At 35.6% G+C, this 13,929-nt stretch overlaps 2 protein-coding genes and 1 long non-coding RNA gene across 3 annotated transcripts in view; 1 reads left to right on the plus strand and 2 right to left on the minus strand.

Annotated features, from left to right (window-relative positions):
* LOC111777576 overlaps window positions 1-6,610 on the minus strand; it is a 19,595-nt gene extending 12,985 nt beyond the window's left edge. Inside the window, exons 1-2 of the long non-coding RNA XR_002812401.1 lie at window positions 6,534-6,610; window positions 2,262-2,265 (exon numbers count right to left, since the gene is read on the minus strand). This is a non-coding gene — a long non-coding RNA (uncharacterized LOC111777576). The remainder of the gene's footprint in view (window positions 1-2,261; window positions 2,266-6,533) is intronic.
* LOC111777572 lies at window positions 287-1,004 on the minus strand. The gene is made up of 2 exons (XM_023657232.1): window positions 471-1,004; window positions 287-378 (listed from the first exon to the last, which is right to left on the minus strand). The coding sequence occupies exons 1-2, from the start codon at window positions 927-929 to the stop codon at window positions 328-330; spliced, it is 510 nt and encodes a 169-aa protein (XP_023513000.1). The 5' UTR covers window positions 930-1,004; the 3' UTR covers window positions 287-327.
* Window positions 6,472-13,852, plus strand: LOC111777573 (probable calcium-binding protein CML20). The gene is made up of 7 exons (XM_023657233.1): window positions 6,472-6,670; window positions 7,009-7,126; window positions 7,222-7,258; window positions 7,345-7,372; window positions 8,022-8,174; window positions 8,398-8,500; window positions 13,560-13,852. The coding sequence occupies exons 1-7, from the start codon at window positions 6,668-6,670 to the stop codon at window positions 13,622-13,624; spliced, it is 507 nt and encodes a 168-aa protein (XP_023513001.1). The 5' UTR covers window positions 6,472-6,667; the 3' UTR covers window positions 13,625-13,852.
* The last annotated feature ends 77 nt before the right edge of the window (window positions 13,853-13,929 follow it).

Here is a 13,929-nt window from a genome sequence, read left to right on the forward strand (position 1 = left end):
AGTGTGTGAGTGTGTGTGTGTGTTATTATTAATTTTTAAATGATACCAACAATCGTGGCTTAGCTGTGTACATTAATATTGTAAAAGTTTGCATTGAAACCCTCGCATTCAGCCTCACCTTAATCAAATATTTATTTCTCTTTTGACTTCCGCTCTTTAAGGATACAATTTTTATGAAATTGCCATGCTTTAATATTTCATTCTAAAGGACTCTACTCAACAATCCTTTCAAACGCTACCTCTTTATTAACATTAATCAACTCCACAACTTAACACTTGGCTACAAATTTATTTATTAAAAAAAAAAAACTAAGCTTCTCCCTTTCTCTAGAGCTCAATCTCCACGTCTTTGCAACTCGATCCTCCTCCGTTTTGTACCTGAAAATATCAATCAACATGGTTGGATGAAAGTCCTACATTGGCTAATTTAGGGAACAATATCATCTTATTGTGGAAAGTGTTTTCTTTACCTGGGACGAGTTTGCGTTGGTTCTAGGTGAGGCGGACCAACCCAACGACCTTTTGCCACTGGACACTTTCTTGGAGGCATTCTCGGACTTTTTCAAGCCTAGAAACCCCTTCCAGCTGCCCCTCGAAGGGCGCTGGGAAACATCGTTCTCCTCCTCATCTTCCTCCTCCTCGACCAGAAGTTCATCTCTAAGAGTAGTGGCAGCCCTGTGGGAGTCCTTGAAGGGGAGAAGGCGGCCCTCGAAGAAGAGTTCGTCGGCTGTCATCATGGAGTAGTTGGAGACGGAGAATTCGAAATCAGAGGAGGAGACGGGGCACGGGGCAGCACAGGAGCGTTGCTCTTGGCGTTTGAGGGACTGCTGGATGTCCACGAAGTCGCTTGAGAAGGAGATTCGAGGGCTGGCCGGAGCACGGTGGTGGAGGGACTTGTGGTCGGAGTTGTACATGTCTAAGCATGCCATTACAGCTGTGAAACCAACATTGGGGAGAAGGAACAAAAATATTCACTATTATCTCTATATCATCAAACAATGTTACTTTCCACAAACCTACCTATTTATACCTCTTATCTTTGCTTTGACGGCTGTGCCCTTTTTTTCTTCTCTCTCTATATTATATTAGATTCTCATATTTATGATTGTTTAATGTGGGGGTAAGTTATGTTTATGTTGAGATATAAGTTATGTCATGATATGATTATGTTATGTTACGGGTCCATGTTGTGATATTGATATTGTATGATGCTTCAATCTCTCTATCATGCCGTGAAAACTATGTTAACATATTCATTCTAAGCCCATGAGGTATTGATAAGCCATGCATATTAACCACGAAAGATATGACAAGTACTACGTATGTATGTCTCATAGGGATGCTATGTCATGAAAAAAATGGAGTTATGAGTTGAATTATTAACATATACCATAATTTAAAACTATAGGACCTTATGCATTTTGTATGTCACATGCATCGGAATATTTTCATGTATCATTAGTACAAACGCATACATTATGATCTCTATGTGCGCCATGATATTATGTGGGCTCCTGTCCCTTCATGACACTAGCGGTGTGAGTGTACGCTAGCTGAAAGGCATGTCTATGTGTATGCATAAAGAAGTACCACACATCCAATTTTTGTCCAGACTAGAAAGTAGAGTTTAAGACCATGATATTTTTATAAAAAGATAGGCGGACCATAATTTCATGTGATTGCATTTTCTGACTCCAACGATGGGTTATTATTGAATATTTTTTAAAAAACTCAAGCCACACATTCATCCTTGTCAAGTAAAAAACACCTTTGTCGTCATTGTGCAAGCCATGAGAATAAATTCAGGATAGTTTCATTTTCTATTTAAGTTCTAGAACTTAAGTTAGGGTCAAGGCGTTATCATTACTTTGAAATTATTATTATTATTTCATTTTCTGCATATATTAGGCATGCATGCAGTAACGACTTTATTTTAGTAGTAAAATTATGGTCGTTACAGTGTGAGCGTGAGGACGGAGATTTGAACTTTCACTATTGGAGACCATTATTGATGCTTTAATAATTGAGTTTGCTCGATGACAAGAATAATTATTAGGGGGTTTCCAGCTATTCTCTTGTCATGATGTTGTCAAAGTAGGATAAGGAACAACATAGAGTCAACATATATAAAGGTCATTCCCTCTCATGTCAAATTCACATTGTGAGACTATTAAGACTAGAGTGACTACTTAGGAAATACACCACGATGTATGATAGCATGTTAGAGTTGAAAATAATGACAAGATATTAAGACTAGAAACACATCTATGTAAGGATGTTTTTGTAATTTTTAAGGTTTCTTTAATGTCTTTAATTTCTTTTGAGAAATTTGGTCGTTGGTTTAGTTTTAACATTTTTTCTGAATTTATTAGTTGGTTTATAAGTAATTAATAAATTTTAAACACAGATTAAAACATATAATTAAATATCAGTGCGATTAAAAGCTTTAAATTAAAACCAACCAGTATGGTAGAGATTTTATTAACATTCTTTATTCAATAAAATAATAATAAACTTTTTTTTTTTTCTCGATGTTGAGAAATATCTTTCATTACTTAATCCAAAGTTAACAGTATTTTGACTAAAGAAGACTCCAAGAAGCTTCCTTTTACCTTAAAAAATTGGGAAATCTTTAAATAATTTTTGGAAAAATATTGATTTGCCAGCTGGAATAACATATAGTATATACATAGATTTTGGTAAAATATTATAATACAATAAGTCAAACATAAAGATTCGAATCCCATATTTGTCACTTAATTAATAATCATATTTGATTCTTTTACGACTCATTCTCTCATGCTCAAGCTTTAGGGTAACACCATATTTATTTCATAATATTAAAAAAAAAAAAAAAAAAAAAAAAAAAAAAAAAAAAAAAAAAAAAAAAAAANTAAATACTCACCGTATGAATGTACCAAGTTAAAATTAGGGCGCTAGAGTTAAAATGATTTCACATTGATCTAGGTTAGAATGTTGCTAGTTGACCAAGTACCCTAAGATCGCGAGAAGTGATTGGTGGTCAAGACCATATTTCTCCCAAAAATTATATTATCCCCGAAGATAGTCTTGAATGTATTGAAAATGTGAATTCGAGATTTAAACCACTTAGATGCCTTAAGAGCCTAGTAAACCCTGTGACACTCAATGACATTTAAGTAAGCTTATAAGGCTGCTAGTAGTAGAATAGTATCACTTGAGCCTAACTGCTCCTATTCCCTTTGATATCTTAATAGCACTATTCGGCTAGGTTAAATCCAAGAATCTATATTGTCGAGTTCGACCAATGTCAAATAGGCTTTGATTTTATTTATTGTTGAGCCCCATATTAATGAGTGTTTCATTCGTTGAGAAGAAGAGTTGAAATCAACTTTGATTTAGTTTAAAATAACAAAACTTAATATTAAGCTAACTTGTGTTGAAGAAGAAATATGGAGAAAATTTTAATAGGTCTTTAATTTATTTGTTCAAACTTCACCAATGTTGAAACTCCTCCCATCAAGTGTTGGTTGCTATGACTTGAACCCTTGCCTTAACCAACTTTAATCTTTACTAAATCTTCATGAGTCATCATTCGAAGTCAATCTAGGTTCACATGTTTTGAAATTTGAAGTTCTGTCATCTCAGACAGTCTTAGAGCAATCATAGCATTTGGATTGACTCATGGCACCATCCAATAGGTAGTAATCCTGAATTGGCTCAACACGCCACTAAAAATCAACTAGAAGGTAGATCGGTACAAAATTGAGTTTTTAGAATTATTTTTATAATTTTGTTTAACTTTCCAGGCTATTATTGTAGTCTGGCTTTATGGCTACTTTTCAATTGTTAGGTTATAAAGCCAGTATTTATAGCTTAGTCCAGTCAAACTATATTTGGTAAATGACATATAAAGTAAATTGTTATAAATAGTAAATAGCTATGGATAGTAAAAAGGGTAAAGCTATAAATAGTTATAGTTAGATCGTAAAGCTATATATATTAAGTTAAACTATATATATATATATATCCCTAATACATAGCTTTGAAGATGTACTTTCTATATTCTCGGTGTTCTCTCCTACTGTACATATTTGTCGTCATCAATACAAAACCTTTAGCCAATTTTCTCCTTGCATTTTCTCTATCTTGTTCTTTGTGTTCATCTAGATCGAGTGTGTGCGTTGTTGTGCGATATTAACAATTGGTATCAGAGCTAGGCGAAACTCACCACGATCTGTGAAGATGGAAAGTTCAAAGATTGGAATTGAGAAGTTTGATGGATCCGATTTCGGTTTCTGGAAGATGCAAATTGAAGATTATCTGTACCAGAAAGATCTTCACGAACCCCCTATTGGGGCTGAAGCTGAATACCATGACCATGGAGTAGTGGAAGCTCAAGGATCGACAAGCTTTAAGGCTGATCCGGTTGACGCTATCTAGAAATGTAGCGTTCAACATCATTAAGGAGAAGACAAAGTCAGATCTGTTGAAGGCGCTATTGAATATGTACGAAAAACCGTCAGCTATGAACAAGGTGTATTTGATGCGGAGATTATTCAATCTACAAATGTCTGAAGGTAAGGTAGATCTGTTGTTGATCATATAAATGAATTCAATATGATCGTAAGTCAATTGAGTTCGGTGGAAATTAATTTCGAGGATGAAATTAAAGCATTGATTTTGTTTTCATCTTTACCCGAGTCATGTGATACTGTTGTTGCCGCAATCAGCAGTTCCCGAGGATCTGATAAACTGAAGTTTGATGAAATTCGAAATATAGTTCTCAACGAAAGTATTCGCAAATGAAAAATTGAAAATTCATCTGGTAGTTTTCTCAGTGTTGACCAATGGGGAAGAAGTAAACCGAAGGGCCCAAACAAAGGGCAATCAAAATAAAAAAATCGAGAAAAATCTTCAAATAGACCAAAAGTAACGTGTTGGAATTGTGGAGAAAAAGATCACCTCTAGACAGATTGTACAAGACCAAAGAGGAAGCAGAATCACAAATCTGGAGAAGATGATTCTATAAATTCAGTAGAAGACATTAAGGATGCTCTAATCCTCAGCGTGGACAATTTAGCAGAAATGAGTTAGCTTCACAAGAACTGCTAGAGAATTGAAGAAAGTGCGGTTGGAAATGGTTCATATAGATGTGGAGCAAAGTTTCAAGACCACAAACCAAGTGGAAGTTGAGCTTGAGTTGTAGGGAAACTCACCTAGTGATGTTGTAGCAGATACTCATGAAACTCTTGAGACTACTGCTGAGGAACCAGATGTGAAGCAAGGTTCCAAGACAACGAAACAAGTGGGAGTTGAGGTTGAGTTGCGAAAAAAATCACCTAGTAATGTTGTACCAGATACTCAAGAAACTCTTGAGACTATTGTAGAGGAACCAGCGGTAAAGCAAGTGACACCTGAACTGGTGTTGAGAAGATCATTCAGTACTATCAGAGTACTAGATCTTCATTACACTATCTGTTGCTGATGAAAGGGAACTAGAGCCCTTTGATGAGGCCCTACAGTTGGAGGATGCAACCAAGTGGGAGCAAGCCATGGATGATGAGATGTCTAAACTTCAAAAATGCGTTGTACTGAGGCTAAGTACGTGGCAATAAGTGAAGCTGAAAAGAAGACGATATGGATGATTGACTATTTGGAAGAATTGAGCAAGAAGCAGCACAAAGAGATTCTTTGTAGAGATAGTCAGAATGTCATATAGTTGGTGAGGAACCCGGTCTATCATTTAAAGATAAAACACGAAAGGCGATATCATTTCACTTGCAGGTTAGTGGAAGATGGTGATGTGTTTGGAGAAGATAAAAGGTGTAAAGAATCCAACAAACATGTTGACAAAATGTGTTGGTGTTGGAATATTGAGGTTGTGCAAAGCCTCAATTTATATAGTGCAGTGAAGATGCTCATGATCGTTTGAGAATGAAATTCTTGGTTGACTGGATCAGTTTCCAAGTGGGAGAATTGTTAGGTCATGGAGCCGGTTGCTTATTTATAGCTTAGTCAATGGTTATACATCGTAAAACCTTTGGTAAGAGTAAATTGTCACAATAGGTAAGTATAGTAAAAAGCTATATTTAGTAAAACTATATGGTAAATAGTCATATATATATATATATATATTAGATGGTTGTTTTTTTATATAGTAAGCTAAACCCTATCTAATTTTTGAAGCATAGATTTGAAAAGGTAAGTAGTCATCTCTACAAAATCTTTAGCCAATATTCTACTTGCATTTTGCATTTTCTCTATTCTCTCTATTCATCTAGATTGAGTGTGCGTTGTTGTGTGATTCTAACATCAAATTCCTAATTACTAACGTCATTTTTTTCAAAATTTATTTTTCTGGATCTTTTTAGTAAAATTATTTATTAAAAAATCTTTTACCGGCTTTTGTGACTCATATATTGTTGCAACTAAAAAAAATAAGGAAAAGAACTGCAATCCAGTTTAGAATAAAAATGTGTGAAAAATGAATCTTTAGGAAGAAAAAAACATAGTAATTTAGAGATAAGAGAAGAAACCGGTCCAATGCGAACGCTACCCGACTAAGACGTTTCAATAGGGGCAGAGGCAGATTGTCTAACTCTATTACCATTCAAAGCGTTCGACGTTTGTGTTACCCGTTCCAACTTTCTCTGAATTTCTTTATTGTGTTGCGCCATCGTTCACCATGGTATGTTGTTTGAAATCCACTCCCGAACTTCTTTTCTAAGTTTTGTTTTTGAATCTCAATCTGTTGTTCGATCTTTGCCCTAATCTTGCATTTGATTCGATCTTTGGGACCATGAGGCCATGTATGGATATTATAGTCTTCGTAATATGTTCCATTCTCTGCTAGATTAGGTCAATTGTATGAGTTTTTGGTGCTTGGAACTTGGGTAGAAGCTTTTGATTTTTTGTACGAAATAAGGAGATACAATAAATAGTTAGAAATTGGACTGCCGCTTTTGCCAACTTCTTTGTTTTCAGGTGAAATTTGAGCTTTGATTAAAATTGCAATCGTCTTTGTAGGCAAGCTTATACAGAGGTGCTTCTAGGAAGGAAAAACCTAAAGGACGTCATGGGCTAACTCCCCAGAAGAAGCAGGAGATCAAGGAAGCTTTTGAATTATTTGACACTGATGGCTCTGGTGCGCAAATTATTGCTTGGTTTTTGCTTGTTATTGGTTTTTTATGTGTGTATGGATCGAATACTCAGTTCTTAGTCTGTGTTACTTTTGGTTAGGGACTATCGATGCCAAAGAGCTTAATGTCGCAATGAGGTATGAATATCTCACAATGGAACGTGTAAACGTCAGCTTGGAGATTGTAAATTTTAGTTTCTAAAACCCTTTTATTTTTGTGGCAGGGCTCTTGGTTTTGAGATGACCGAAGAGGTATATGCCCCTAGGCCGATTAAAGTTCCAAAGTTTTTTGGCACTTGTGCATTTACCATTTCGATGAACAAATATGTGACATTCTAGCATGCATGAATACCATTTGATGAATTTGTCAGAAATCATCAGTTTATTCATCTTGTGGCCTCCACGTTGTTTCTTACCATTGTAGTCTAATCTTTTTTATCGTTTCAATGTGATGTGATCAACGTATCTAATTCCTTTTCCCCCATTATTGTGTATGCAAATAGTAAGGTCGTTAGGGCGGTGCTATCTCCTTCAGAATGGATTTCCTGTTTATTGTGGAGCAAGAGCCTCGACTTTCTTATTTTCTACTACTGCATCTTCAAAAGGAAGATTTTTATTTTATGGAGAAGGATATTATTACAAACAATTTTTTGTTGGACTTAGTGATTGGGGGAGTTTTACGTTCCTTTCATGCTTTTCTAGAGTTCTGTTTCTTTTTAGTGTAGGTATCCCTCACATAATACCTTTAGTTGGAAGATTCGATTATTCAAATTGACAATCGAATGCAATAACTTGTTTGAAGATCAATAATCTAATTACTTTTGATCTGACTTCAATTTTTGTTCATGGGATAATTATATTGCTGATTGACATTAGACTGATCTCTTGTTGCTCATTCCAGCAAATCAGACAAATGATTGCAGATGTGGACAAGGATGGAAGTGGTGCCATTGATTACGATGAATTTGAATACATGATGACAGCAAAAATTGGAGAGAGAGACACTAAGGAGGAACTCATGAAAGCATTTCATATTATCGATCATGATAACAATGTGAGGTCCTGATCTTTAATCTTTTAGATGATGGGCATCCAGATGACAATGTTTTCTAAAAGATGTGACCAAGAAATTTATTTATTTTTTCTTTTTAATGTAAATGCTGTTACCGAGAAAACATAGATTTTGATATTCTTTTTCCCCTGAATTAACAATCAAACTTCTAGTGATGGGGATTCAATTGGTGTTACATTTTCATATTCTCTTTTCCTGAGTTTAGGGGAAGATATCTGGCAATGACATCAAGCGCATAGCAAAGGAGCTGGGTGAGGTCTTCACTGACAAAGACATTCAAGAGATGATTGATGAGGCAGACCGTGATCGTGAGTCACCTTTACTCTATTTTTGAAGCAGGCTTTCTTTTGTGGGGTTACTGTCATGTTTTTTCCCTTTTCTTGTCTGCCCCAAACAAATTTGTTTTTTGGTGATATATATCTGCTTCGTGATATTTACTTCAACGAAGTGTTCATTAAATCCGTTCTTTGTCTTCAATTATGTATGTACTGATGTTCCTTTTATTAAACCTGAATTTCAGTATTTAGTGCTGAGTCCCAGGAAAAATCTCCACTTCTCCATTTTTTTTGAATATCTTTTTGATAATTGAATCTTGGGTCCCCATCCCTATCATTATGCTCATGGGACACCCCCACAGTGGGGAAGCCGATATCACCTTGCATCTTTACTGATTCTAGTTTCCAAGGTTGCCTTACTGTAAAAAGACAGGGTTGATTTTCATGTTATCAAGTTGTTTCAATTAGTAATTTTTAAGAAATTAAACAGTAAAGTTGGAATTAGTTCTGATGTATTTGAATGAACGGAAAATTGGGCTTTGCAGTCACTTGTAGGCTGAGTTTCAAGAAGTGGTCTATATTCACTGTGATATTAGAGAATGAATAAAAGAGAGATGTAGTGACTTATGGAGAGCTAACTTACAGTGCTTTGTACCATTCCTGGAATGAATAGTTTATATCATTAAAATCTTACGTTGGAACACTTCTACAATTAGCCATGTTTGTTAGTTTATGGTTGGGAGGATTAAGTTTATAGAGACATTTTATAGGAGTTCCAATGAAAGATATGAGGGTTAAAAAAATGTTTGAGAGGAAGATATTGTTTATTGGAGTTTTGTGTTAAGAAGATATTTGACAGAAATTAAGGAGGTGAGTTCCAATAGTTGCTACAATTACGCAATGTGATTTTTTGAATCTGAGGGAAGGTAGAAGTGGCTGGCATTTTCTTTTATCACAAAGGCTTTTGATTAAGTCTTTATGTTTCTACGTAGCCAACATGTGAATTTGTTTGAAGAGAATTTGGCTTCTACAACAAGTAGGGGAAAAGTACTAAAAGATGAAATTCTTCTATGGGTGATGTGTCACGGTGGATTAGATAGAATGGTCAGAATTTAGAGGAAATGTCGTAAAGTGAGTCTTTGGCCAAATTATTCTTTATGTTAGAAACATTTCAAAATTTGTTGGGTCTTTAATTTAGTTAATAGAGATAATCTTGACGAGCAGTTATTATGGCTTGAAGATCAATAGGGGCAAGAGTTTATAAGAGTCCTATAAAGAAAGATTTTGTGGCTTAGGCTCCATTTGGGGTTGATTTTGCAAGTTTATTTTATTTTTAATTTTTTTCAATGAGAAACAAATTTCATTGGTCTATGAAATTTACAGGAAAAGGGCAAAGGCACCAACCGAAGGAGTTACTAAAGATTTCATCAATTGGTTAAAAGAGTAGACTATAAGTGCTGTAGAAGGATGTGCATTTACAAGGGAAAAAGAGAAAATTGAAAGAAAGGAAAAGAAACAANAAAGAACTCCATTTTCCCTTGAAGAGATGATTGTTTACGTTCCTTCCAAGTGGTCAACAAAAATGACCATTTAAGATGCATCCATTAGACTTTTCCGCCATCAGTAAATGGATGACCAATAAGCATTTATATAAGATTGCTGTTAGTGCTCTGAGGAAAGATCATTGACCATTTGAAGTCATGGCCAATTTCCTTCCAAAATCTGTTGCCATAAGAAAAAGTGATGAACAAATGGTCTTGTTATTCATGGGCTGTTGTACAGACCGTGCAACAATGAGGGGACAAGGCCATATAAGGTAACTGTTACTGCAATCTATCAAAAGTGTTCGATGGCTATGTGACTAAGCTCCCATAGGAAGAATTTGATCTACTTTGGGTAAAAATATGTCCATATTATGTAGGGGACAAGGGGTGGCTGTCGAGTTGTTATCAAGTTCAAGCAGCGTGGATTTTGTGGAAAAGCTCCCTTATATGTTAAGTTTTCATGTCCAAATGTCCTTGGACATTGTTTAAGAGATCCATGAGACTAACCCATTCCTTAATTTCATCTTCAGTGAGATTTCTTCTCAAGCTATGGTTCCATCCATTGCCTTGTTCATTCCATGACCCGTGCATGGAGATATCTCTTATAAGCCATAGGGAATACAGGCGTGAAAATTGTACCACAAAGGGCTGTTTATTCACCCATCGATCATGCCAAAAGGATATGTTATTCCCATTTCCCACTCAAGTTTAACCTTCTCCTTAATAAGGTTTGAATGATGCATAATGGATCTTTAATGCCCCTTTATGTTAGTTGGATAGCTGTCATTTGGCCACAAATTTATTGCGGATTTTTAGCCTCAATCAATTGTTGCCATAAAGCATCTTCTTCATGATTGTACATCTCCAAACCCATTTAGCTAAGAGAGCTTTATTTCTAGTCAAAGCTTGTAAGCCAATACCTCAATGAGAGGTGATTATTGTGACCTTTTCCCATTTAACAAGGTGAGTACCGGAGTTGGTCGAGCTTTCCTTCCAAAGGAAATTTTGGTGGTCTTTCTATAAGCAATGCAACCTTTGAAAATATCTTGAAGAGGGATAGATAATATGTGGGCCGGTTTGATAACGTGGTTTGTGTAAGTGTAAGGACACCCCCCCTTAGAATTGTGTGAGTGATTTCAGAAATGGTTGTCTTCTTGGAAAATGCTTATATTTATAAGGAGGAAGGCTCACTCTTATTCAAGTTTTTTTTGACTGGATTCCTGGTTATTTCTTGTCTTTGTTTAAGATTCCGGATGTGGTCTATAAGAATCTTGAAAGATTAATGAGAAATTTCCTGTGGAAGAGGTTGATAAGAAAGGTGGATCACATTTAGTTAAGTGGTAGGTGGTTTTAAATCCTATCGGCCTCGGGTTTGGGTATTGGGATTTGAGATAACGTAATGAGGCTCTTTTGGCTAGATAGATGGTTGTGGTGGTCCTTTACTGGGACTGACAGCCCTCACATCCCTCTAGGGAAACAGCAAAATTATCATCAATGGTTGCACTAGAGGGATGTTTAATTTGTTTATGATGGGTTCCCATTGCAAAATAGGAAGTCAGAGTCGTGACTCCTGGTCCTTTTTGTATGATGAATTCCCTTTCAATCTCTATTTCTGTCAATAGACTTCTTCCATCCCCAGAAGCTCCTTAAAATTGGAGGTTTTCATCTCTTTTAGCATTCATAACATTCATAAGTCTGTGTAAATAGCTAGTATTCATATACCCTTCCTGTAGCCATCTGTTCTTACATTTCTGTTGGCTCGATATCTCTTCCTCGGTATCAAGAAAAAAATTGTGCTTTTACAGATATTCTTTGTATTTCATGTTGTAGAAGCCAGTCACCCTATTTTTCCATGGTATCTAATAACGCAAGGTCAAACAAAAGCTAGTTTTTCAATGAGTTAATACAGCCAAACGTGGATTTGTTTCATTCCCGAGTACGTTTGAAGGCTTTTCATTTCTGTACAAAGACTTGCCCAGGCCATCCCTGTTGGGGGTATCTGTCCACCATTTCTGTAGCAAAGGTTGAGAAGTATGATGCTCCGTTCCACATCTTTCCGAACTGGAAAGGGCTGGCCCCATTTTGATGATCCCAACTGAAGAATGATGGGGTAATGATCGAATGTGTTGGGTCTGTCTAACCTCTTTACTGAAGCCTGCATACTTTTCAAGAATAAGGAAACAGTCAATAAGATTTAATGAGGGATTGTCTCTGAAGTTTAACCAAGTGGAGGGACCGTTTTGAAGGGGGAGGTCAATTAGATTGCAGCTATTAATGAAGTTGAATTTATACATACACCTTGTAGGAGGGCCACCACTTATTTCTCACGACTCCGTCAGGTGACATTGGGATCCCCTTCTAAAATCTAGTTTTCAAGGCAAAGGGCAGATAGGTCCTGTAATTCTGGCCATATATCCCAGTTAACCCTACACTGAATCCATCAGCAATGGATGTTGCAAGGGTTAAATCTGGTTACGGAGAATTTTAACTGTTTTTTGTGTTTGGTGAAACTAATCGGATGTTAAAGGATACCATTTTCATCTACGTTGATTTATTAAATTTTATATATAGTAGCTATTCCGATTTGTCCTGAGAAATATGAGCTTCCAGCAATAAACTTCTAGAAATTCTCACCATATTTTTCTAGGTTTAGAATTGAAATTTATCACATACTAATTTACTTTCTTTTTTATTACCTGTGGTTTTGCTCAAAATGTAGTTGATAGTAAATGTTTTAACTGTTCAAACCATCCCAAACAATGTCTCAAAAAGACTTCTGCTTGGAAAATTTAGACGGGTAGAAACTGTCAAATTTTCAATTGAAATGAATAAAATGGCAAGGAGGTCTTTGAGTTTACCATGTCCATTGCTCTTTAGGATGTTCACCTTCGAATCATTTTTCCAGTGGTACTCATTCTGTTATCAATTCTAATTCAATGGCTTTTTGATAAGTTTATGTAGAATAAGGACAGTGGATATTAACATTTGGGCACCGTTTTATTAGTGTACACTGAGATTTATGAGCTTTTCTTTCTCCTTAGGAGACTACATTATTGTGTCTTTTAAATTAAAAAAAATGATTCACATTAGTTTTGTTTTCCTTTTCTTTTCTTTTCTTTTTTTCTTTGTTTACCTTCCATTTAAATGCTTAAAATACGCAGTAGCAACGAAATTTGAATTTTGTTTGCACTAAATTCTGGCAATAGGCTTGTATTAATACTTCAATTTATCACTCTTGTAGTATTTGCTTTTGGACCAGATAAGTTAGATGTGTATTATTCTATGAAGGTTGTTGTTGGGTTAAAAGCAACTAATATCTGAAACATACGTCCTGTCTTTTTTACCTCGCTTCTTTATTTATTACTGCAATGGACCTGTTCATTTGATACCTAGCCACATGTCCCTAGGCTTCTCTATTTTGTACTTGATGGCAACTTATGTTAGTTTAATCACAAGTTTCCGATTTTATTCTCGTTTTTTTTAGATTTCTAGATATGTAGCTGGTTGTAGATGGAAGAAAAGTAGTTAACTTGGATTTGTATCTGCAGATGATGGTGAAGTGAATGTTGACGAGTTCTTCAGAATGATGAGGAGGACGACATATGGATTCTAGAGTTCAAAGCAGAATGTGTAGCATCCACGCAATGCATGACTATGGCAATTACAGTTGTGAGAATATGAGACATGCCAAAATAGTATGGTTAGGATGTTTGCTTAGTGTAACTCGTTTTTTTTGTATGTAAGATATATCATTTAAATTGCGGAGTTAATTTGAATATATTTTGTTATTACTACTTTGAATTTTGTGTAAATGCTAGTGATTGGCATAGTGGAAGAACCATATTATTGAGAAAGGCAGTGAAGTAAAGAGGGAGCTGGTAAATATGTTCAAAAGCCATTTTGAGGAACGCACTGGAA

This window comes from Cucurbita pepo, chromosome LG16 (genome assembly GCF_002806865.2).
Source record: "Cucurbita pepo subsp. pepo cultivar mu-cu-16 chromosome LG16, ASM280686v2, whole genome shotgun sequence".
Classification (NCBI taxonomy): Eukaryota; Viridiplantae; Streptophyta; class Magnoliopsida; order Cucurbitales; family Cucurbitaceae; genus Cucurbita; species Cucurbita pepo.